Raw genomic sequence first — 25,680 nt, forward strand, 5'->3', positions numbered from 1 at the left:
CTGACCCTCAAGCCTGTAATCCCAGTACTCAGGAGACCAGCTGGGCTACAAGGCAGGGCCTTGTCTTACTTTGACACTTACTTGTGTGCTTGTGTGTAAATTTATATTTCTTCAATTAAAATATGATTACAGCATTCCTCCTTCCCTTTCCTCTCTCCAGTCCTTGCCTCGTACCCTTCTGACACTTTTTACAAAAGTCTCTACCTTTACAACTGCTTCACACCTTAAAATTGTTAAGTGTAGACTGGTCAAGAATTTATGGGGCCTGGGGCTGGAGGAAGAGGTGCTTCTAGACTGACTGGCTTTCTTGAAGGACAGTGAGAGAGGAAAGACTCTGAGGGAGGGGACCAGGGGCTGTGGCGGTGTGAGGGGTGGGGAAGGCAGGTTTTGGACAGCTAGCTGAGCTGGAAGAACCCACACACCGGGATGCAGCTCTCCAGTCTGAAGCAGGTGTGAAGTGTGAAGTTGGGATTATCTGCCACAGAGCTAGTGGTGGACATCGTGGTACATGGAACAACTAACTGCCCAGGGAGAGGACAGACACAAGAAAAGCCAGAAACGTGCGGCTGCTCAGTCCTGAGGCAGGAACCCTCCTCCTTCATTTCTCAGCACTGGGGGCCTGGCGGACACCTAGAGAGTGTGGTGGTCTAGAGGAAGCTGAAGGTGACTGGGGACCCCAGAGCATCAGGGCAGTTGGGACACACGAGATTTTTTTTTTTTCCAAATGCAGATGGAGTTTCCCCTCAACCTTCAGCTGCCCTGTGTTTGCACAACAGCGGGGTCCGGCGTGAGTGTGGCAGGCAGACCTTGAGGCAGCAGGCAGAGGGCCTGAGGAAGGAGGCGGGACAGAGGAGGCCACTGCCATTCTTGGTATGGCTCTCTCCCCAGCACAGCCCTGTCAGACCTCACTCCGGACAGCTTATAAGGCCTGGTGTAAGTTTTGTTTATGCAAGTGTGGCCTAAAAGGAACAAATTTGTAGTCCAGAGTCTGTTACCACTGAATCCTTCTGCATACATTTTTCAAATGATAATTCACTCTACCCACCCTCCATCCACGCCCTGCAAGGCTGGTTTATTATTTAAAAAAAAAAAAAAAAAAAAAAAAAAAAAAAAAAAAAACCCACCTTATATGGTAATATTGCTACCACACCGTCAGCCGGCCTTTTTAGGGATGCTGTTTAAAGAAGATCCGCCTTGAGGGTTTTATATTGCTCTGGTATTTCTGCCAAAGACACCACGGCCCTCGGTCTCTCGGAGAAGGACTTCTCACACCCTTGGTGAGTACTGCCTTACTTTTACAGCCTCTTCCTTTTGGGGGCAGTCAGGCTTGGTTTCTATAGCACTGGCCCCGGCCACACGTCAAAGCCCTTGGTGGAAGTGGGACCTGGAACACTGCTGTCTGCTGGGAAAAGGCATTTCTGGCCAGGGAGCAGCCTGGGGACAGGACAGCTTGGGAGACCCCCAAGGTATGGCTCCTCCAGTCTACATCTGTCCTGTTCTCCTTGCAGTAGGTCAGCAAGTCAGGGAGCCTGTTTTAGGGGAAACTGCAGAAAAGCAGCTTCCTCGTGGGTATCTGGGTCATAGACAACAGTGGCCCTGGTATCCATGAGCCACTTATATGGGGAATTGGAAGGGACATCCTTCACTTGGGTTTGGTTGGTCTCTCTCTCCTCCAATTTGGGCTTAGCTGAGGTGAGTGGAGAACTGTAAGGCCATTATGGGATAAGGAAAGTCAGACGTGAGGGAAGAGCAAATGTCCTGTGGCTTACTGACATTTTAGGGCTACAAGGCAGCTAACGTGTTCTCCTCCGATGAGGTCACTGAGGCCCTGAACAATGAAGCAACTTTCCTAAAAGTTGCACACTTGCAGGTCATGGTGGCTCCTGCTTGTGTTCTGAGTTCTAGGGAGCCGAGGGCAGGCGAATTGCCCAAAGCTCAAGGCCAGCCTGGGTTTCTCAGTGAGTTCCCGGGTAACATGGGCCTCAGTGAGACTCTGTCTCGAACTAAACAAAGCAACTCACACCAGCTGTGAAGTAACATGTCTAGAACACCATCCCTGAAACACACTCACACACACACTCACACACACACAAACACACACACACACTCACACACACACATACGCACACACTCACACACATTCATACACATGCACAGGCCTCTGCCACTTTTGTGAGCTGTATTCAGGTGGGGCAGCCTGGAGTTAGACTGGGGTCAGGCTGGGGTCAGGCTGGTCTTGGAGACCAGCAACCTAGTGCCCAGTGTCACCAAGTGATCTCCATTTGCTCACCCAAAAGCATGTTTCTCCGACTATCTCCCTAGTGAGGAGTAAATGTGTATAGTATAGCACCCAGACCAATGTGGCTAGGGTCTAGCCTTGCATTCTCGAGCGTAAGTATGACCATGGAGAGTGTGATGGCCCACACCTGTGTTCCTCTCTTGAGAGGTGAAGGCTAGATCAGTTCAAGGTTGTCTTTTTCTATATAGTAAGTTTAAGGCTAGCCCAAGCTTTATGAAACACTTTATCAAAATAAAATATAATTAAAAATAGAATCACAATGGAGTATCTAAATGTGGGGAAAAGGACTGGAGAGATGGCTCAGTGGTTAATAGCACTGACTGCTCTTCCAGAGGTCCTGAGTTCAAATTCCCAGCAACCACATGGTGGCTCACAACCATCTGTGATGAGATCTGATGCCCTCTTTTGGTGTGTCTGAAGACAGCTACAGTGTACTTATACATAATAAATAAATAAATCTTTAAAAATAAATAAATAAATGTGGGAAAGGGTGAAGAGAAGAAAGGTTTCCTTGGGATAATCATGCCTGAGCTGAACCTCCACAGAAGAACAGTCCAGGCCAAAAACAAAAACAAAAAAGCAAAAGGAAGCCTGGGGACAGTGACTGAGCTCCACTCCGTTTAGATTTGAAGGCCTAGGAACTTTAGAGGGGTGGGTAGGTCAGTTCTTCCATTGTTGGATGCTAATCTCAAGGACAGGGGGGTTAAAGGTGACAGCAAGAGTGTACCCTGTGGAGGGACTGCTCTGTAGGCTGAGAGAACTGGCACAGGGCAGACTACCACCACCATGTGGGTGGCGTGGAGGGAGAAGCCAAAAGGTCTGCGATCAGTTAGGGGCAGAGCGTGAGAGCGTGGGGTGCTGGCTCTGGGTTCTGGTGTGGGTGACTGCTTTTCCGAGTACAGCTCCAGCCAGAGCTGATTTTGTCAGCCATCCTGGCGGAGTTAGGGTTACTTCCTGCAGCTGCCTCAACAGATCTGGAGCTCAGAGGAAGGGTCTAGTTAAGAGCTGAGGCCCTGGGTGGGAGGCTGGAGGAGCAGAAGAGTAGGTGAAACCACCTTACATGTGTTCACACACTCCTGTAAGCCCAGCGCTGTAGCAGGGGAGGGGCTGAAGGGGAGGATCAAGAGGTAGGTCAATCCCAGCTGTGTAGTGAGTTCAAGGTCAACCTGGGCTACATGAGACCCTTCCACAGATAAAAACAGAAAGCTGGCCAATCAGTTCATCAGTCAACCAATAAGAAATATTTTCAACCAGAAGTCATACTGTTCTTTTGAGACAGGTTCTCATTATGTGGCCCTTGCTGGCTGAAACCCCCTATGTAGACCAGGCTGGTCTCAACTCACAGAGATTCACCTGCATCCTAAGTACTAGGATTAAACTAGGCACCACCATGTTTAATTGTATGACTAGCTATACGCCTGGTAAAGACCTCTGAGCTCAGAGTACCACTGGCCTCCCCCTGTGACATGTGGGAGAAATGATCCCCCTCTGCTAGCCTTTCTGGTCATGTGTGTTGGGGACCTTCCTATTGATACAGTGAATCGCCTGAGATAAGTTTCAAACAACAAAAAAAAAAAAAAAAAAAAAAAAGAAAGAAAGAAAGAAAAAAAAAAGGCTTGTTTTAGCTGCCAGTTTTGAAGGTTCTAGTCTGTGATCAGATTGACCCCCTTGCTTTGCCTGCAAGTCCTGATGGGAATGCAGACCAGAGCAAAACCACTCGTTCCACAGGCAAGAGTGAGGGAAAGACTCTTTCTACAGCCTCCTTCAAGGGAACACCCCCCCACACTCAACAACCTCCTACTAAGCCCCACCTTCTAAAGATGCCATCCTAGGGATAAAGCTTTAGCACAACCCAACTGTAGCAGCATGTTTCGATGTCGGTCAAGGGCAAATTCCAGGTGCCTACATGTCACCTGAAGCCCTCACTCCAACTAAACACCCAATGTGTCGTTTGAAATCCTACCACCCAGAGCCCTCCTTTTCAGGCATGAAACTCTCCGCTAAAATGGAAATGTCTTGGGGACCTGGCACAAATCCGTTTTCCAGTAGCCGTCGGTTCCTGAAAAGGAGGGGGAATTCTTTCAGTGGGATAAACTCCATCCCAAGAGTTAGCGTTTTTAGCAAAGACTGAGAGACTAATAAAAAGGTTTTATACCTGTGATGCCTGACAAAAGGCATTGGTAGAATTTTCTGAAGATGCTCAGAGAGCACGTTGTTAGGCTTTGGAGATTGAAGGTCTGTCACCACCACCCTCAGTCCACAAAAGGAATCACAGGCCATGTGGGCATAGACTGGTGTGCCTGGGTCCCAGTGAGACAAACTGCAGAGGACAGTTGGACTTCACTTCTATGATTTCAGCGCTGGAGGCAGAGGCAAGAGGAGCAGGGATTCAAGGTTGTCCTCAGCTACATAGTGACTGCGGGGCCTGCCTGGCTGAGGGATAAAATAAATGCTCATAGGCACAGACCCCGAGTCTCTCATAACCGTCACAGGCCATGACCTATTAGTCTCCTATTGCTTTTTCTTCAACCATTTTTTAAAAAGAAAATATGCTTCTTTTTACTTTTAACTTTTTATTCTTACTTGCACGTATGTGTGTTAGTGTGTGACGCATGTGTTCGTCTGATGCATGTGTGTGCAGGTATATGTGCATGTGCCCTTGTGGTGGTCATCAATTGGTTGACATTTGGTGTACCCTACCGTTTTCTGTTTTATTTTTGAGGCTGGATATCTCTCTGAACCCGGAGCTGACTCGGCTACCTTGGCAGACTGGCCAGTGAGCTCCCTTGGGAGTCCTTCTGTCTCCATCTGCCCAGCACTGGGATTTTAGGGGAGCTGGCAGCAACCCTCGATTTTATGTGGAACAAGAGGTCTAAACTAAGGTCCTCATACATGCACAGCATGCACTTTGTCTGCTGAGCGAGCCATCTACCAAGCCTATCTTCAACCATTCAAAAACTACAGAAAAGCATTTTAACTCTCAATCTATAAGAAAGCAGGCCAGAGTTTGCGTATCCTGTGTTAAAATCTGTACAGCTCTTTAATATCCTTATGTATATTTAACCCATCTTTTTTTCAAAGTACTTTCTATTTTTTTTAAGATTTGTTTTGTTCTATGTGTATAATGTTTTACCTGCATTTATAAATGTACGCCACATGTGTGCCTGGTGCCCTCAGAGGTCAGAAGAGGGCATAGGATCCTCTGAAACTGGAGTTACAGATGGTGTGAGCCACTCCGTGGGTGATTAGAAGTGAACTCGGGTCTCCTGCAAGAACAGCAAGTGCCCCTGACCGCGGGACCTTCTTTCCAGCTCCTAATCCTTTTCCTGTAGGACGGGTGTTCTCTTCTATTTTGTAGTGGAAGAAACTGGAAGCTAAGGAAGAAAACGGGGCAGAGCTGTGGGGACAGAGTCCCAGGGAGGGTAAGGATCGATAAGGAGAAGTGAGACAACCAGGGCCAGACCTGTCCCTCTGTAGTGACAAGGACAGTCTCCCATCTCTGTCCTCCTCCTGAGTTGAGGTCCACAGAGATCAGTGAGGGAGACAATCATTTTACTCATTCTGTACAGTCCAGGGCTGCGGGGCGGGGGGATAAAATTCAAAAGCTGTGTTTCTAACTGTGTGAGAATCTCTCAGTGACGGAGGAATGAGGTACATGCTGAAGTGGCCACAACAATCTGTGCAGCTTTCTGTGAATCCAAAGCCATTGCCACCCCTGAAAAATCACAGCTACTTTGGCTCTGGGTCAGATGCCACACTCCGGATCTGCCACAAATGAGTAAAAAGTCAAGAATTCGCCCTGATAAATACATGGCAGGAAATGGTCCACCTTCCTCATCTCTGCCTCTGCCACAGAAAAGGGCTCCAGGGTTGAAATGCCTCAGTGGTTGGGGACACATGATGTTCTTGTAGAGGATGTAGGTTGGGTTCCCAGCAGTTTCTTGGTAGCTCACAACCCTGTGTGTAACTCCAGTTCCAGGGGTTCTGACCTCAGCAGGCACTGTACACATATGGTACACACATACACACACACACACACACACACACACACACACACACGCATGCACACACGCACACACGCACATGCACACAGACAAAACACTCATACACATAAACATAGAGAAATCTGAAAAAGACATTTTAAAAAGTGGTTTACTGCAAGAATGGGTGCTGACAGTTTGAAGTTGCTCTGTGGCTGCCTTGGTGGCCATTCAGCCTAGGAGACAAAGCCCAGGTCTGTGAGTCTTTGAGGGGGCTGAGTTGGGTGGGGTAGGGTTTGGTGAAACCAGAGAGGAGATGAAAGATCACTGAGGCCGAATGGGAGTCAGCTGGGGATGTGGCCTAGTTGGTAGCGAACTTAGCTAATCGTGCGTAAACCCTGGGGTTCCATCTATAAAATGAGTATAGGCACTGCACACCTTTAATCCAATACTAGCTGTCAGGGGAATCAGGAGTTCAAGACCAGCCTGGGGTACATGAGATCTGTCAAAAGGATCTGTTGGAAGAGGCACCAAAGAGAAACAAGTCTTGTGGCAAAACACCTTCTGATCCCAGCATTTGGGAAACTAAGACAGGAGGATTGCTGAGAGTGGAAATAAGCTGTAGTAGAGAACTCTGACTCAAAAACTAAAAGTTAAAAAGGAACAAAAGCCAGAGGCACCTGGAGTATAAACAAACCACATGGAGGGACAGTGTTGAAGGGCCCCAGAGGAGTCAGCCACAAGTGTGGCCTCACCGATTCCCTCAGGAAGATGCTTACTAGATGGGGCAGTTGATCAGCTTAGGGAGAGAAAAGCAGGTGCTTGGGTATCCCAGGCACAGAGCAGACAGGTCTGAGAGGAGGCCCACTTCATCAACATTTGCTGTGCACCTTCTGTGTACCAGACACCAAGTTATACATTAGAGTTAACCTGGTCCTGCTGCAGAAAGAGCTCAGAGGAAGAAGAAACAGAGGCCCCTTTGTGTAAAGGCCTGAGCTGCCAAAAGCTCCTGAGAAGGAGGCGAAAGGAAAAATGCCATACAAGGAGCGGTTATGTGGTTTTCACAGCTATGGCGGGGACAGACAACACAGGCTCAGGCCCCACCTGTCCTGGATCTATGCCAGGCCTCTGTGCTCACTTTTTCTGGCTAGGTCTCTGGCTGAGTTCTTTAACTTTTCTGAGTCTTGACTTTCAAGTCAACAGAATGGGATTTAAAAATGTATATTGCCCCAGGGCTATTTTTGAAGTTTAAGTTGGCAATACTAAAATTGTAATATTGAAGTAAAGAACTTCAATTAAAAATATTTATTTTTATTTATGTTTACATGTGTTTTTCCCACATGTATGTCACTGTACCGTGCATAGCCAGTGCTCAGGGAGTTCAGAAAAGGGAATTAGGTCCCCTGGAACTGAAGTTATGGGTGGTTGTAAGTACAGAGAACTGAGCCTGGGTCCTTTGTAAGAACAGCAAGTGCTGTTAACCACTGAACTATCTCCCCAGCCCTAAAACCTTTTATTTTTTTTAAATTAAAAAATACATTTTGCCAGATGAGGCATCTCATACCAGGAATCTCAGCACTTGGGAAGTAGAGGCAGGAGAATTGACCTAAGCATGGGCTGCGTAGAGTTATTCTGCCTCAAGAAATATGTAACATTTTAAAATAGTAAATCATCCATATGCACACACACACATGCATACATTTAGGTCACACTTAGAGGCACTGAGCGCCGGTGACAGAAGCAGCTGGTACCTTTCCCCTAACGTCAGATACTCACCTTCATAACTTCTTCTCATTATTAAGATGGTTCTCAGTCCTGGTTCTTTTAAACAAGGCTAAGCTCACAGGATGGCTCACTGGGTAAAACATTTGCTGCCCAAGTCTGATGTCCTGAGTTCAGTCCTCAGCACCCACATAAAGGTGGAAGGAGAGAACCAACTCCACAGTTTCCTCTGAGCTCCACCTCATGCCAAAGAGCATGCACCACCCCTCATTCACATGTATAATAATGTATTTTCTAATCGTTTCATTTTATTTTATGTGTATGGGTGTTCTGACTGCTTATGTATCTGTCTGTGTGCCGTGTTCATACATGATTCCCAGGAGGCCTGAAGAGGGCATGGGTTCGCCTGGAATTGGAATTACAGATGATGTGAGCGCTGGGACTCAAACCTAGGTCCCGTGTAAGAGCAGCCAGGGCTCCTAACCTCTAAGCCATTCTTCTAACCCCTGAATTAATAAATTTCCTCTCTGAACCTGTCTAGCCTTCTTGACCTTCTGAACAAAGTCCGAAGATATAGTCTTTTCCTCACTGTCTGGGTTTAGCGTGAGGCTGTTTGGGGTCAGTTCAGAATGAGGACAGAGGAGAAATTTGGGTCCTTCAGGCTTGGTGGTCAGGCCGTCTAGTCTATTTGGAGAACTTTAGGTCAAGGAGAAAACAAACACAAAACAGTCCTTAAGAAATAATAATACCTGAGGTTGTCTCTTGACCCACACACACGCACATACAAGGGCACATATCTGTGCTCTCCCGTGCGCGCACACACACACACACACACACACACACACATGCTAAGTGAAGGAAGGTTTTACTTGATTTGCCAAGGAAGCTGGGAGCTTACCTTCCTTTTTTGTCAACTCTCTTCTCGAAGTCTTTTTCTTCTGGGCTGTTTACGTATTGGTTTGTACGAGTTCTTTCTTCTCATAAGTGCTAATCTTGCCTTAGGTATATGGCAAAGCTTCTCAGCTCGTTTAATAACTGCTAAGTTCTCTCACAGTCCTCTCCACTGGATGAACGAGTTGAGGCTCTTTCATCTTTCAAAACCAGTGTAACAAAGTGGACATTGTGGTGCATTTAATCCCAGCATTCAGGAGGTAGAGGCAGGGCAATTTTTGTGAGTTTCAGGCCATCTTGAACTACATAGAGAGTTCCAGACCAACCAAGGATACACAGTGGGAACCCAAGAACAGAGAGATGACTCTGTGATTAAGAGGACTTGCTTTTTTGCAGAGGACCCATGTTCAGTTTCCCAGCACCCACATGGCAGTGCATAACCATTCTGAGCTCCAGTTCAAGGGGATCCAAAACTCTCCACGGACACACACGGTACACACAGTGAGACCCTGTCTCAAAAACTAAAGTCAAATAGAAATAAAATGTGTTATTTAGTTAACTGTCCTATCACAAGCCACAAATGATGAAGGCCTTTCGGGACAGAAACCTGTTTTCTAGCAATCTTGAACACTCAGAGTTTGAGGGTCAAGAAGTCATCAGGTTGGCTCCTCTCCTGGCTTAGAGATGGCTGTCTTTGGCCATGTATTCGCATAATCCACACTCCACACACATCTGTATTATCTTTTCTTACACAGATACCACCCTATAGAGTAGCCATTTTGGAGGCCAGCCATATTGGATTTACGACCTCCTTCTAAACCCTTCTGTAAAGATCTCTCTCTAAATCCAGTCACATTTAGAGGTATGGGGATACTGACATACATTCCATATGAGTTTAGGGTGACATAATTTAGCACTTAGCAGGTGAATGGAGGTATGAGACACAACTCCAGAGGCAACGGGACCAAAATTTTGTGTCTCCTAGAACAGAGCAGTTGTAGTGACATTTTGAGAATTCTGGAAATGTTTGGTTCCTTTAAAAAACACAGAAATATGGCAAATATATTCATTTTAATCCCAGGTGTAGGGATGTGGGGCTTGTTCAGACTGGCCGCAGCAGCTGATCGTGCCTTGCCTCATGCTCTAGCAGAAGTGTGGTTTTGCCAGCTGCAGATAATTTCTGCAAGTGTGTGATGTTAGGAATTCCAGGAACTTTTTAGAGGGCACATAAAGGCTAGAGCACCAAGAGACTGGGGGAAGTGGGGGGCTGGTGGTCATTTAGGGAAGTTGATGGTTTGGTAGCATCTTTGGTCAAAGAAGAAACAAAAGGAAAGAAATTTGATTTAAGGTCCTTTTCCCTCTCTATTCTTGTTTCTCTCCTATCTAGTGTTAGAGGGTGATGGTGGGGATAAAGGGTGGGAAAAAAAGTAGCAAAGACCAGATGCACCGAGTTGCTCAGACCCCAGAGCCACAAAGACCATCTCCTGTCTTCTTACTTGACAACTGTTCTTTTCTCTTCCAACCCAAAGGTGCTCCAGCCCTCAGCTCACTCCTCCGCTCCCACCATGTGTGAAGAAGAGACCACCGCCCTTGTGTGTGACAATGGCTCTGGCCTGTGCAAGGCAGGCTTTGCTGGAGATGACGCCCCCAGGGCTGTCTTCCCCTCCATTGTGGGCCGCCCTCGACATCAGGTGTGTTGTCTCTGAATCCAAGACTGTGAGCCACTAGGAGTGAGCTCTATAGGATCTGCATTGAAAGAACGACACTGAGTGCCCTCTCCCTCTCCGTCTCCCTCCCCTCCCCCTCCCCCTTTCCCTCTCCCTCCCTCCCCTCCCCCCTCTTCCTCTTTCCCTCTCTCCCCCTCCCCTCTCAGCGGAGAGTACAAGAGGGTAAATACATCCACAGGCTTTCTTCTCCCTCAGAAAACCACAGTCTTCTGTGAGAGAAAAGGATCAGCCCATGAGGAACCTCCGCCTCCTCTTCCTGTTTCCACCCACCTTTATTTCCTGCCTCCTTTCCTCATCTCTTTCCTTCTTTGGGGACACTCCAGGGACTATGTCTCTATGCGTGGACCCCTCTGACAATTCACTTATCTCTCCTTTTCTCTCCCATCACAGGGTGTGATGGTGGGAATGGGCCAGAAAGACAGCTATGTGGGAGACGAGGCTCAGAGCAAGCGTGGGATCCTAACTCTCAAATACCCCATCGAACACGGCATCATCACCAACTGGGATGACATGGAGAAGGTATCTGAAGCCTCAGTGTGTTTATTTGAATAGTGGCTTCTCATCTTGACTTTCCTATGCCACACCTCTCTGTGTCCATCAATCTTCCTCGGGAATGCTTCCTTGGAGGCTTCCTCCTTCCCTTCCCATTTCCTGAGCGGGAATGCTTCCTTGGAGCCTTCCTCCTTCCTTCCCATTTCCTGAGCATTTCCAGCCTGGGCCCTCAACCTCTCTCCCTGGACCATGGCAATGGCTTCCTACAGGTTCCCTTGTCCTTTGCCCCATTGATCCATACAATTCTCTCTGTCCCTAACTCTTCGTAGCAGCATCTGAGGACCTGGTCATACCTAACTCCAGCCTCTCCTGAATCACTCCATCCGGCCAGGCCTAAGCTTGTTTAAAATGCCGAACGTCTCAGCTGGGGCTAAGAGATGCTAAAGGCACTTGTTGCTCTTGTAGAGGACTCGGGTTTGGTTCCTATAACCGCATTAGGCAGCTCACAACTATCCGTAACTCCAGCTTTCTCCTGTTCTGTTTGCCCCACCGTGAGATCCGGTGGGGGAATTGCTGATCCCGTGTTCTGATTCTCCAGTGAAATATTAAGTCACGAGCTAGTTTCTGGAAGGTTTTTGTTGTTGGTTTGGTGTTTTTTGTTTGTTTTTGTTTTGACTTGTTTTTGTGAGAGGCAAGAGGCAGGACAATGGTGACATCGCTTCCGGAACGGTGACAGCACCTTTCTAGTGTTCCTCTTCTCTGTAATCTAATGACAGCTTCTCTACGTCGTCAGGGGTAAGCTGGTCTATATTGTGACAGCTCTCTCACCACAGAGAGGAACAAGCAAAGAAATGTGTGCACAAACCACACCCTCAGCCCTAGAGTCTTCATCTGTGCTCTGGAGATTTAAAATCAAGCAGCTTTCTTTTGAGGTGCAGAGGTTCGTGCCTATAGAGAGTGGGAGGCTGAGGCAGGACTAATACGTTGCTATGACTTCAAGGCCGGGCTGGGTCACAAAATGAGACACCCCCCCCATCTCAGATCAAACAACCTCCTTTTCCACTAAAGTGCTTTAAAGGAAAAGTTAGACATTGATTTAGTGTGATCCCAACACGTGGATCGGAGCCTTGGAGATGACAGTCTGTATTCACTCAATCTGCATTCGGAAACATAAGAAACAAAACATTTTCTCCCAGGAAGGACATTGCATATATCTGTATCATGTGTCCTAAAAGAAAAGCTGAATAGAAATTAAATGGGTTGTTCTGAAGTAGCCACTTAATTATTTACACATGCAGAATCTCACCTCATACCACTCCTCCGAACACATATCAGTTGAATCTAAAAGTTAAATATGAAAATTCAGGTACAGATATAGTAAGGTAGGTGTAAACATTTAGTCAAGCTTTCTGGTGAGAGCTGACTTCCTAAAAATCGTAACGCCTAGTGTGTGTGCCCAAAAAATAAATTCTGAAAGTCAAACAACATATTGCAAGAATATTACAAGAGACATATTGAAAGACTGATGAACAGGTAGCATAGGTTTATTACTAAAAGTGCACAGTGCCGGGGCTGGAGAGGTGGCTCAGCAGGTAAGAGCACAGGCTGCTCTTGAGAAGGACCTGACTTTGGCTCCTAGCCCCACAGCCACCCATAACCCCAGCACCAGGGGATCCAACGCCATCTCCTGGCCTCTGGAGACACCAATTCTGTGGCCATGACACACAAATCCACGGACACACACACACACACACTTTTTAAAAATCCACCTTTAATTATTTTTATTTTATGAATCATTCCATTTGTTTACATCTCAAATGATACCCCACTTCCTGGTTACCCTCCACAACCCATCCCACATTCGCCCTCTCCTTCCCCTTTGCTTCTATGAGGAAATTGATCTCTTTAAAACACACACATACAAAATAGAATAAAAACAACCAAGTGTAAGTGGCGCAGACCTTTGGTCCCAGCACTAGGGAGGCAGAGGCAGGCAGATCTCTGAGAGTTTGATGCCAACCTAATCTACACAGCAAGTTCCAGGCAATCCAGGGCTATGCAGAAAGACCCTGTCCCCAAAATAATTAATTAATCAATTAAAGCAAAAAATTAATAATATTAATAACAGACATGAAGCGAATAAGTGATAAACATTCCAAATAACGTAAAGACAAGAGTAACAAAGGAAAGATTTCAAAATGTTACATAAGATGAGATATAAGATTTTCAAATATTTTGACTTGGCAACATTTCTAACTTTTGAGGTATAGTGCTTTGAAAAATAAAATCAAGTGAAGTGCTTGGACCCACTTAATGACTGGCAGGTCTGTGGCGAACTGAGCCAGCCATCCCTACACCCACAGTCCCAGTGACACTGAGGGAGGCAGCCATCCCCACACCCACAGTCCCAGTGACACTGAGGGAGGCAGCCATCCCTACACCCACAGTCCCAGTGACACTGAGGGAGGCAGCCATCCCCACACCCACAGTCCCAGTGACACTGAGGGAGGCAGCCATCCCCACACCCACAGTCCCAGTGACACTGAGGGAGGCAGCCATCCCTACACCCACAGTCCCAGTGACACTGAGGGAGGCAGCCATCCCCACACCCACAGTCCCAGTGACACTGAGGGAGGCAGCCATCCCCACACCCACAGTCCCAGTGACACTGAGGGAGGCAGCCATCCCTACACCCACAGTCCCAGTGACACTGAGGGAGGCAGCCATCCCCACACCCACAGTCCCAGTGACACTGAGGGAGGCAGCCATCCCCACACCCACAGTCCCAGTGACACTGAGGGAGGCAGCCATCCCCACACCCACAGTCCCAGTGACACTGAGGGAGGCAGCCATCCCTACACCCACAGTCCCAGTGACACTGAGGGAGGCAGCCATCCCCACACCCACAGTCCCAGTGACACTGAGGGAGGCAGCCATCCCCACACCCACAGTCCCAGTGACACTGAGGGAGGCATATTTCAAACACCACTTTACTCCCTGCGGCCAGTTGCTGTCCCCCATCTCTCTGTGAAACTTCAACACCCAAAGCCTGTGCTCCTGTCATTCTTGAGCCTCTGGGAACCTCCTTTGCATTTCCAGTTCATTCCAGTGTCCCAGATAATGAGCACTTCCGCCTCTTCCTTTGATTTAGTTGCATCTTGGCATTTTTGTCTATATATTTATATTTATATTTATATGTTTATATTTATATTTATATTTACTAACATCCCAGCAAGGCCCATAAATGCAGTGGTCTGACTTAGCACTGTTGCTAAAGAAACAAAAACCCCAAGTCCCCTGACACTGTTTGCCAAACACTTAAGTAAAGACCCCTGTCTAGTCATCTTGGAACACTGAAGAAGATCCTATGCGAACCTATGTGGGTGAGGAATCATTCTCTAAGGCGGGGATAGCTTTACACACACACACACACACACACACACACACACACACACACACACACACTGTCTGGAGATGTAAACAACTTGGGCCACAGCTAGCACCCATCGGGTGGAGACTAAGGATGCCACTAACTTCCCATGGAGCACAGGTCTGTCCGCCACAACTCTGACTGAGCCAATCTAAGGTGACACAGAACTTACATGGAGAGACCCCGCTCAAACACCACCCTGGTCACCAGGAAACAGTGAGAACTGGGCCCGTGTGTATGTGCCAGGATCACAGCGGTATACACTTCTGATGAGGCTGACGAACTGAAGAAATACTTACAGGGGTGTGAGCAGGGTTAAGGCAACCGGAACAGGATGCGTACTGGTTACCAGAGGAGCTCTCATGCGTACAATTGCCCCCCTGCAGGGACTTGGAGTCGGTAGGCAGTGTCCTTGGAACTCAGTAAGATAACTGCAGGTCTGTTTGTGGGGCCACAGCACAGCTAAGGGACGCACCCTGGCTCTTCTCTCCTCCCGCTGTCTAACCTCTTGACAATGCCATCCATCAGCCGAACACAGCCAGAAGCCTGGAAGCAATAAGCACTGGGTGCAGCCTGCCCCCTAGAAGGCAAAGACGGCAGGAAAGCGTGGGAAGAGGGGTGAAGAGGAAGGGTGAATGGCAGGAGCAGCACACACGCTGGCTCTGTGTCTGGTATGCCCGGAGAGAATGAATGGGCTCCACGTCCATCAGAGATTCCCCAGGGCTGACCACTCTCTGCAGATTCACCCTGCCCTGGGGAGCGTTCTCCACCCTCCTCCAGCATCCACATGCCAGTCAGATGTTTCCGGACCCCGGGAAGCCTGCTGGGCTTATCTAGCTTTTGTCCCAACTAGATCTGGCACCACTCTTTCTACAATGAGCTTCGAGTAGCACCAGAAGAGCACCCAACCCTGCTCACAGAAGCCCCCCTGAACCCCAAAGCAAACAGGGAGAAGATGACCCAGGTAAGAGCACCGTGTACAGGAAAGCGGCTTCGCTGGGTACTCCTTCCTCATTGTGGACCAATGCAGCCAAATGTCCTTACAGACCTGCTGTGGTTGGAGGGGGTGGGGGACCGAGGTAGGTCCTATGGGAAATGGATACAGAATAAAGAAGGACCAGTGAATTGGCATAGTTCTTGCCCTAATAAAGTTACAGACCATTTTATAGGCCAGGAGATGCCGTGGTGTTTTCAGACAGTCCTTTCCTCCTCGCTGTCCTTTCAGATCATGTTCGAAACCTTCAATGTCCCTGCTATGTACGTTGCCATCCAAGCTGTGCTCTCGCTCTACGCGTCCGGCCGTACCACAGGTCAGTAGTGTTGAAGCCCGTTCCTTTTCTAGCTCCACGCCTTCCGTTTTGAAAGACAGAGTCCGTGGCAAGTCTATAGCAAGCCAAGGGAAATGAATAAATAAACAGAGACAGACAGACAGATAGATAACGAAATGTTCAGGTTGGATTCTCAAAACATCCAGTAGAAATCAGCTGGAGAAGCCCCACGGAGGCAGTCAGCTGGAGTCCCCAGTGGAGAGTCCAGGACTGAGCAGAGTGTCACCTCCCAGTAAAGGGACAAGTAACGGTGGACAGGTGACATCAGCAAGCTGGGAGCTCACGAATGCCCAACAGAACTGACTGAGGAAGCTGAGGCGGTCAGCTGAGGTTTCTGACTGAGTTTCTCTCTGTGGCTGACCCTCCTGCTTCCCACAAGGACACGGTGCCTTTCCTCTTCTGTCCTCTTCTGTCCTTCCCTTCCTGCGCAGAATCAGGGGCCGGCCCGTCTGCAGACAGGGCCTCAGAAGGCACTTTGGGACAAGCACTCTTGAGGCTGACGTGGAAGAGAGGAGCCCCATTGTCAAAGCGAGTTTTTCAGTGAGCTCTGACACCACACGACACTTTACCAATAGACCGTTCACTACAGCAGGGAAGGTGGGGTCACGCTGGGCTCCTACGGAGGAGCACGCTTAGATCAAAAGGAACAGCCGGTGACCAGGGAGAGAACAAGTGAGAACGGCCATGCAGCAGGCTGGGTGTGAGCCCTGCTTATACAGTTGGAAAGAATTTCCATAAACAAGCCATGATTGATACTTGCAGCGAGAGCCGGTTCCCTTTCATGGTCATGCCAGGAAGCTTACCCACACACCCTCACCCCAACGCCTTTGCCTCGAGAACAGCAGAACCTACGATGATGGTTGTGTAAGCATGTGGCCGCCGTGTAAAGGATGCCTAGCAGTCAAGAGAACCTGTGGTCCTCAGTAAGAACTCGAGTGCTTTCCCATGTTCACTGCTTTCCTGATGTTCATCCTTCCAGGGCTTTCCACAAAGTCTGTGTCAAACAATAGGCAAACTCGGCTGGAGAGACGGCTCAGCAGTTAAAAGCATACACTGTTTTTGCAGAGGACCCGAGTTCAATCCTCAGCACTCACACTAGGCAGCTCCAACTCTAGGGCCTCTGACATCCTCAGAGAAGGATGTAGCCTAAATGTTAAAAAACAGAATGTGCAGTCTGAATTTCAGGTAAATTGACAAGTATCCATTACTATGTCTGCATTTCAAGGAATCCAGGACATTGAGACGGTTCTCACCTTCTAGAAACTAATCTTCTCATTTAGGAGAAGAAAACACATGCACACACACACACACACACACACACACACACACACACACACACACTGAGAATTCTCGTGGTGGGAAAGAAAGTATGATAATGGAAAATCATTCAGTAACAGACGACCCCGGAAGCGGACAGAGAAAAGACGGAAATGAACTTTGTCTTTTCTGTCCACAGGCATCGTACTGGACTCGGGAGATGGTGTCACCCACAATGTCCCCATCTATGAGGGCTATGCACTGCCCCATGCCATCATGCGTCTTGACCTGGCTGGGCGGGATCTCACAGACTACCTCATGAAGATTCTCACAGAAAGAGGCTACTCCTTTGTGACCACAGGTACCTGCCCCTTTCCTCATTCAGCGTTGAGCTCAAAAGCCAGTCTCACTGAGCCAGTTCTTAGGACTGATGGGAGTTCTGTGGCTCTGTCCTTGGGCTGTCTTGGGGTGGAGTAGGAAACCCTGCAGTGTTAAGACAGCCTAGTTGGAAGGTGTAGGTTCCCCGTGGAGATGCTCTGGGGAGGAGGACAAGGCTTAGAACCTTCTGGGCATTCCCTTCCCCCAGCACCCACTGCCTATGCTCATGCTGACACATGCCCAGAGGTTTCAACGATGCTTAGAGGTACTGGAGAGCTGGTGACATACTTTTCTCCTCGGAGGTGTGGGTGGTGTCTGAGAACAAATGATATAAAATGATCTCAAAGCAAAGGAGCTCATGAAGCCCACCTAGATGAAGTGGGGCTTTTGGTAGTAATTTTTTTTAGATTCTGTCAGGTCACCAGGAGTCAGTCCAAGCCTGCTCCATGGTGTTCTGGTAAGGTCCCCAAGAGCACCTGTGGTACTGGCAACAGAGAATGAATGAGAGAGTGAAAGAAAATCCCTTAGCTTCCTGCCTGAGAATGGACATCAGCCCAGCATGGAGGAGAGCCTGACTCTCTCTGGGGCAGCTCTGTTCTCCTGAGGCTGGACTCAAGGCAGACTCAGATTCCCCTGGAGAACACAGACTGGGCAGAGCTGGCAGCGCCCAGGAACCACCTGATTCCCTCTGTACTTCGCAGCTGAGAGAGAAATAGTCCGAGACATCAAGGAGAAGCTGTGCTACGTAGCCCTGGATTTTGAAAATGAGATGGCCACGGCAGCTTCGTCTTCTTCCCTGGAGAAGAGCTACGAGTTGCCTGATGGGCAGGTCATCACCATTGGCAATGAGCGCTTCCGCTGCCCGGAGACCCTCTTCCAGCCTTCCTTCATTGGTAAGGTGCCGCCTGCAGACCCCGTTCTTCCCCTGGGGGCAGGCACGGGGGTAAAGGATACGGGGTGAGGGTTGGAGGACAGAGGGTGTGGAGTAGAGGGGACAACGACTCGGCTCCACATTAAAGGACGGACAGAATCCTTTTCTTAGAGTCGTTTAGACCAAAAGCAGACCCCAAATTTGAATTTTCCCTGTATCTTCCATCTGTCTAGTGTCTGTCATCTGTCTGCTGTGTGTGTATGGTGCCTGTCTGGTGCCAGTGCCTAGAAAAAGCTTCACTCTGTATTTACGGAACATCACAGAACACATAGTATGGAAAAGGAACGAGGAATTCTTTACAGAAATCCTTAGCAGAGTTTTACAAGAGAAAGAAGTTATTTTACTGTCCCCAAATAACCCAGAATAACATTCAGAACCACACACAGATATTGTTTTAGTTTGCTGTGAAGAGACACTGTGACCAAGGCAACTCTTATAAAGGACATTTAATTGGAGCTAGCCTACAGGTTCAGAGGTTCAGTCCATTATCACCATGGCGGGAAACATAACAGCATCCAGACGGGAATGATGGAGGAAGAGCTGAGACTTCTACATCTTGTTCCGAAAGCAAATGGAAGACTGACTGATTCCTTAGGTAGCTAGGAAGTTCTCAAAACCACCCAAGCCCAGAGTGACATACCTCCTCCAAAGCCACACCTACTCCAACAAGGCGACACCTTCACACACACACACACACACACACACACACACACACACACACACACACACACACTATGTATCATGGGCATAAAAGCACACATAGTTTAGGTTGTAAAGGAGATTGCATAGAAAGTTGAAAGAATAGTAAGGTTGGTGACACTGTTTTCTTAAAGGCAAGTTAAACAGGCTGAGTACACTTCACCATAGCAGATCCTGTATATTGTTTAAATCATCTCAAGACATATTATTAACGTGATTGCAAGGTCTGGTAAAAGTTCAGTTTCTAAGGGTAAGAGATGGTTTTGGAAAGAACTGCTCCAACAATAACAGGGTGGAGGCTCAAGGCAGAGAGTTTTAAGACGAAAGAGAACAGGACAGATGGATACAGGGCAGAGGGTGTGGGATGGAGGAGGCAGGGTGGAAGGCTGCAGGGCAGAGGGTGTGGGATGGAGGAGGCAGGGTGGAAGGCTGCAGGGCAGAGGGTGTGGGATGGAGGAGGCAGGGTGGAAGGCTGCAGGGCAGAGGGTGTGGAATGGAGGAGGCAGGGTGGAAGGCTGCAGGGCAGAGAAATAAATGGAATTTGGGAAAAGAAACATCTGGACTCACATTGCTACTTTCATCAGCCTTAAATTTTCCCAAGGGACATAGATGATTACAAAATGATTAGATAAAAACATAATTTTGAATAGAAGAGTAAATAAGTTAAATAAAGGGAAAAAAACAGGATGGGACTGGCTGTGATGGCTCACCCCTTTAGTCCCAGCACTCAGGAGGTAAAGACAGCTGAATCTCTGTGAGTTCTAGTCCAGCCTGAGCTACAGAGTGAGTTCCAGAACAGCCAAAGCTATACAGAGAAACTCTTGGAAGGAAGGAAGGAAGGAAGAAGGAAAAGAAAGAAAAGGAGAGAAAAGAAAGAGAAGAGAAATTAAAGAAAAAGAAAAAAAACAGAGTTGGAGATATCCTAGTGGTTAAGAGCATTTACTATTCTTGCAGAGGGCCCAAGTTCAGTTCACACGGTGGCTCACAACTGAAGTGACTCCAATTCCAGGGAATCCAACACCCTCTTCTGACCTTCGTGGGCATTTGCATGAACCTAATGTACATAGACTCATATGAGCATACACATTATATATTTTTAAAAGAAAAACCAGGACAGATAATATACCATGAAAGTAATAATGGGGTTAAAGTTCAGTCCAGACCACTTCTGGATCACTTAGCATTTATGTCACAGAGGTCTGTATCTGAACAGTGGTACAGGTGACTCTGCGGTCAGACTTTCAGTGCAGATCCTGTGCCTCTGCCTCCAGACTGTCACAGTGGCATACCCCCTTCTTCAAGCTGTGGCTTTCTCTTCTATAAAAATGGTAATCAAGGGGGGGTGGGTTCTAGAGAGATGGCTCACCATTTCTGAGCATTCAGTGATCCCTTCCAGAGAGCCCAGGTTCAGCTCTAAGACAGCCTCCTGGCAGCTCCTAACAGCCTGGAGCACTAGTTGTAGGGAATCTGACACCCTTTTCTGACCTCCACGGACATTTATTCACAGGTACAAAACCATATTCAAACCCATAAATAAAACAGTAAGACCAGGCTGGAGAGATGGCTCAGTGGTTAGAGCACTGACTGCTCTCCCAGAGGTCCTGAGTTCAATTCCCAGCACCCACATGGTGGCTCACAACCATCTGTAATGGGATCTGATGCCCTATTCTGGTGTGTCTGAAGACAGCTTCAGTGTACTTATATATAATAAATAAGTATTTTTAAAAAACAGTAAGATCAATAATAAATGCTTTAAATATGGAAATAGTGCTCTGTGTTTACCAGCCAGCACTATGACAAGGACTAAAAGAAAATACTTATGAAAGGAAGCCACTTTCCTGAGGAATGTTTAAGTGGGAAATAGGGAATAGCTGCTTATAGCCTTGGAATTTCTCTGGAACCATTAAAATGCTCTAGAGCTGGGCGTGATGGTATATCTATGTACGACCTATATAACCCCAGTGTTTGGGTTACAGAAACAAAAAGACTGGGAATTTAAGGTCATCCTCAGCTGCATAGTGAACTCAAGGTCATCTTGCTTGTCTTTTGGAAAAAATGATACTGTGGTGACATTTGCCCAACTCTGTAGATATACTACCAACTACTGAACTATACACTTTAAAGGGGTTAACTTTATAGCATATGAAATATATATAGCATATAGCATCTCCTTAAAGCTATGGAAAGAAATATGATGCTTCAGAAATATGCCATGGGCAACAGTGAGAAACATCAGCTGGGGCATGAGACCATGGGCGGGCCCATGACCAGGAAAGGCTTCTGACGTAACCCGGTTGAGAGTTGATCAACTACAATTGAGGAGAATCCTAAGGGTTGGAGCTATACTTCTGGTGGTTTTGTCTGTTTTTGAAACAGGGCCTCACTCTGCAACTCAACCTCTTACCTCAGCCCCACCATGTGCCTGGCATTACAGGGGTGAGCCCTATGCCCGATATGAGCTACATTTCTGAATGCATGGGTGTTGACTAAACTCTGTAACCTCCCTTAGGCATGGAGTCAGCTGGAATTCATGAGACAACATACAATTCCATCATGAAGTGTGACATTGACATTCGCAAGGATTTGTATGCTAACAATGTCCTCTCTGGAGGCACTACCATGTACCCTGGCATTGCTGACAGGATGCAGAAGGAGATCACAGCCTTGGCTCCCAGCACCATGAAGATCAAGGTAGGTTGGGCCTTTCTCTACTTCCCTGTTGCTGCTCTATAAATAAAGACCTGCTTGCATGGGAGTTGTTGCTAGGCCTTGGAAATTAGTGGTCTCCTGGTCATCTTTAACCCCCTGGTCTGATGGTCCTTAGAGCAATGATAGAAGGAAGACAGACTTAGCATGGCTAAGTCCTTGACATGGAGATCATGTGAGACATTGAAAGAATTTGCAGTGACAACCATGTTGATGGAATTGAAAGAGAAAATTAGGATGATGGAAACAGGAAGAAAGAAAAGAAAGTGATTGGGGTCAAAAGAATGGCTCTGCCATTAAGAGCACTGACCGCTGGGTCAGGTGTGGTAGTATAAACCTTTGGTCCCAGGACATTTGAAGCAGAGTTAGGTGGATCTCTGTGAGTTCTAGGATAGCCTAGTCTACCTATGTACTGAGTTCCAGATTAGATAGGGATACACAGTTTCTTTCTCTCTCTCTCTCTCTCTCTCTCTCTCTCTCTCTCTCTCTCTCTCTCTCTCTCTTTCTCTCTCTCTCTCAGACACACACACACACACACACTCACACACACCTAGAGAGGAAATATGTGGCCACAGGGCTGGCTATCACTTCAGACTCCCAGAAGCATTCTCTAGACCTTGACTAGGTGACTCTGCGATTGCACCGTCCCCCATGATGCTTCTCATGATGACAATTAATCTCAGGCAACTTGATGGAAAGGGATCCCATTTGTCTGGTGACACCCCTGGCTTCTGGTCTACAAATACTCACAGAGATCTCTCAAGGCTTTCTGGGGGTCTTTTCTGTTGGATTTTTTTTTTTTTAAAGAATTGAGGGATTAAAAACTTCTTTTAAAAGGCAGTCAGGCAGTGACACAAGCTTTAGTCCCAGCACTTGGTAGGCAGATTTCTGATTTGAAGCCCATCTGTCTCCACAGTGACTTCTAGGAGAGCTAAAGCTACATAAGACCTTCTTTTGAGGAAAGTCTTTTAAAAGTGCCTGCCAACCAAGCCTGAAGGCCCGAGTTAACTCCCCAGGACCTGCATGAAAGGAGAGACCTGACCCCAGTAGCTGTCCTCTGTACATACCTATACCACAATCCACAGCCCCCAGTCAGTCAGTCAGTCAGCCAACCAATCAACCAACCAATCATCAATCAGCTAATCAACCAACAAATCAATCAACCAATCAATCAATCGAGTTGAGAGGTAGATGGGCGATACACCTGTAATCTCAACACTAGAAAAGCAGAGGCTGCAGAATCAGGAATTCAAAGTCACCCTTGGCTACACTAGCAGTTCAAGGCCAGCTAAGGGTATGTGGGACCCTATTCCCCCTCAAAAGAGATTAACGAAAACACTTTAGGCACTTTAAACATGAGAAAATGAGCTGGAGTTCAAAGCTGTCTGAAATGTGGGAATCATGGACAATGCATGCATAAAATGAGAGCTTCCCGGATATAGCTCATTGCCGATGGAGGCCTGAAAGAAGGTTTGAGCTGGAGAATGGAGCCTGCTGAGCCCAAAGTACCCTTGCATCCAAACCCCAGGCAAGGGCCCAACAAGGCTCTCTGTATTGGTTTTGGTATTGGTCATCTAATACTGAGTAACAAACACTACGAAATCTCAGTGGCACACAGCAGCAAGCACAGTCGCTTGTGCAGCTGTGTGTGAGCAGAACGCTAGCTAATCCAGGCCAGCTTTGGCCAGATTTGTACAGGTCTGCTCAGCTCAGGACAAGCCCCGAAGCTCAGGTCTCAAGGCTGAAGGGCTAGCGGCTCCTACGGAGAAGCTCTTCTGCAAATACATTTCCGCCCCAGTATGTCATAGTTGCTAGCATCCCATTGGATAAGGCAACACATGGCCCAGTCCAAAGTCACAGGACAGAGGAGCCCTCTCTCTCTATGGAGGAGATGTGGCAAGGTAGAGAACATCTTGAGTGACAATCTAGTCATCTTCCAATTATATCGTATTGGTTTATTTTTATGCTTATTTATTTTGCATGTTCCTTTGCCTGCATGATGCACCACATGGAGGTTTCAGATCCCCTGGAACATGGGGATCAGAACATGGTTGTGAGCTGCCATGTGGGGGCTGTGAACAGAATTCAGGTCCTCTGCAAGAGCAGTAAGTGCTACCAAGCCAGCTCCGCAGTCCCTAGCCTTCATGTCTGACCACAAAGGCTGCCCTTTTGGGGCGTGTGCTAAGATTTCTGATTTCTGATGTTCCTTGCCCGTTTTTATTTGTTTGTTGTTTTTTGAGATGGGATCTGGTGTTGCTCTGGATCGTTTAGAACTATTCAGCTCCTGTGAGCACCTAGTTTTGAAGTTCCCCGGTATCCGAGACCACAGCATGTACCCCACTTCTTACACAGTCTTGGGGGATGGTCATAACTTGCTACATTTTCTATTTGCAGATCATCGCTCCCCCAGAGAGGAAGTACTCGGTCTGGATTGGTGGCTCCATCCTGGCCTCTCTCTCCACCTTCCAGCAAATGTGGATCAGCAAGCCGGAGTATGACGAGGCAGGGCCCTCCATTGTCCACAGGAAATGCTTCTAAAGTCATAGGGCCTTCTCTGGGAATCCCTACAAGACTGCTGTCACCGCCACAGGTCATTAAAACCTTCAAGCCTTATTTCTCTGTGTGGGGCTCTTTTGTTTCTGGGTGTGTTTTGTTTTCTACGTGTGTGTCTCACAGACAATGCTAAGAGATTTTTCAGACATTTTTTTTTTTCCTCATCCCCATCCTTCTTGTTATTTACCTGTATTTCTGTGTACTTCATGTGTGCAGTACCCAGGAAGGACAGGAGAGGGCATTTCATCCCTGTTTCTGAGATACAGATGGTTCTGAGCTGCCATGCAGATGCTAAGAATTGGCTTTGGGGTGTCGTAAGAGCAGCCAGTGCTCTTAACCACTGAGCCATCTCTCTAGCCTGTTGTTGTAATTATGTGTTTGTGTGGGTATGCGTGCATGTGAGTGCAGGTGCCTACAAGGACCATGGGATCACATGGAGCAGAAGGTACAGTTACTGTAAGCCACCCAACAAGGATGTTCTGTGCTAGGCACCAAGTTCAGGTGTCCTATCAGAGAAGCAAGTGCTCTTACCCACTGAGCCATCTTTTGAGTCCCTCGTGAGACACTTCTAATGCCCACACTGCTCCTGAGAAGCAGGTGCTATAATTATCCCCACATCACTGACAAGGACTCATATCTCTGAAAGCCTGCATCTTCTTATCCCCACCTCGCCAGATATGTGGTCCTTGTTCTTGCTGACGTTCAAGGAATGAAAATAAAATGGCATTGTAGACAGCCTTGGTGTCAAATATACATGAGTTTCCTTGGTTCTAGAGGTCTTCCCCAAGACCTTAACTTCTCTGGGCTTCCATTTATGGAGAAGCTACTAGTGACTGGGCCATCATGTTAGTCAGGATCAGAAGTCAGCCCTCATTTCTGCTGGATGTCCTTATCTTCCTCTGCCTAGTCCTGGCCTCCATGCTCCTGAAAATACAGCCTGGCATGCAGTCGTTGCAAACATATATACTTAAAGGCAGTGGGCTGGTAGCCAAGAGAAGAGACCTCAGAGTCTTGGACAGTAGCTCACATTAGGTTCTGTGAGTGGGTGGGATAGAGAGCATGTTTTAAAGATGCCTTGGAGGAACATAATCTTAGGATCTATTTCCCAGAAGCAGAATCTGAAATCAGGATCTGTGTGAGTTCCTACAGACAGACACCTCTGGGGAGGCTCCAGAAAGCATCCTGGAAGAGGCAGAGCAGGAAGAGGAGCCTTGGTCAACACAGACCCTTCGAGGGGTTTCTTGCTTCTAATTCACACATCTATCTCTAGAATCTAAGACAAGGCAG

At 47.6% G+C, this 25,680-nt stretch overlaps 1 protein-coding gene across 2 annotated transcripts; it reads left to right on the forward strand.

The window, feature by feature from the left end:
• The first annotated feature begins 1,224 nt into the window (after window positions 1–1,224).
• ACTG2 (actin gamma 2, smooth muscle) lies at window positions 1,225–24,443 on the forward strand. 2 transcript variants are annotated; one of them, XM_080932480.1, is made up of 9 exons: window positions 1,225–1,277; window positions 10,422–10,583; window positions 11,010–11,138; window positions 15,395–15,505; window positions 15,767–15,851; window positions 17,326–17,487; window positions 18,206–18,397; window positions 21,644–21,825; window positions 24,235–24,443. In XM_080932480.1, the coding sequence occupies exons 2-9, from the start codon at window positions 10,458–10,460 to the stop codon at window positions 24,376–24,378; spliced, it is 1,131 nt and encodes a 376-aa protein (XP_080788606.1). In that variant the 5' UTR covers window positions 1,225–1,277; window positions 10,422–10,457; the 3' UTR covers window positions 24,379–24,443. The 2 variants fall into 2 exon arrangements, with proteins under 2 accessions (XP_080788606.1, XP_080788605.1); XM_080932479.1 differs by lacking the exon at window positions 1,225–1,277 and adding an exon at window positions 9,366–9,384.
• The last annotated feature ends 1,237 nt before the right edge of the window (window positions 24,444–25,680 follow it).

The sequence above is a fragment of the Micromys minutus genome (assembly GCF_963924665.1).
Source record: "Micromys minutus genome assembly, chromosome: 18".
Classification (NCBI taxonomy): Eukaryota; Metazoa; Chordata; class Mammalia; order Rodentia; family Muridae; genus Micromys; species Micromys minutus.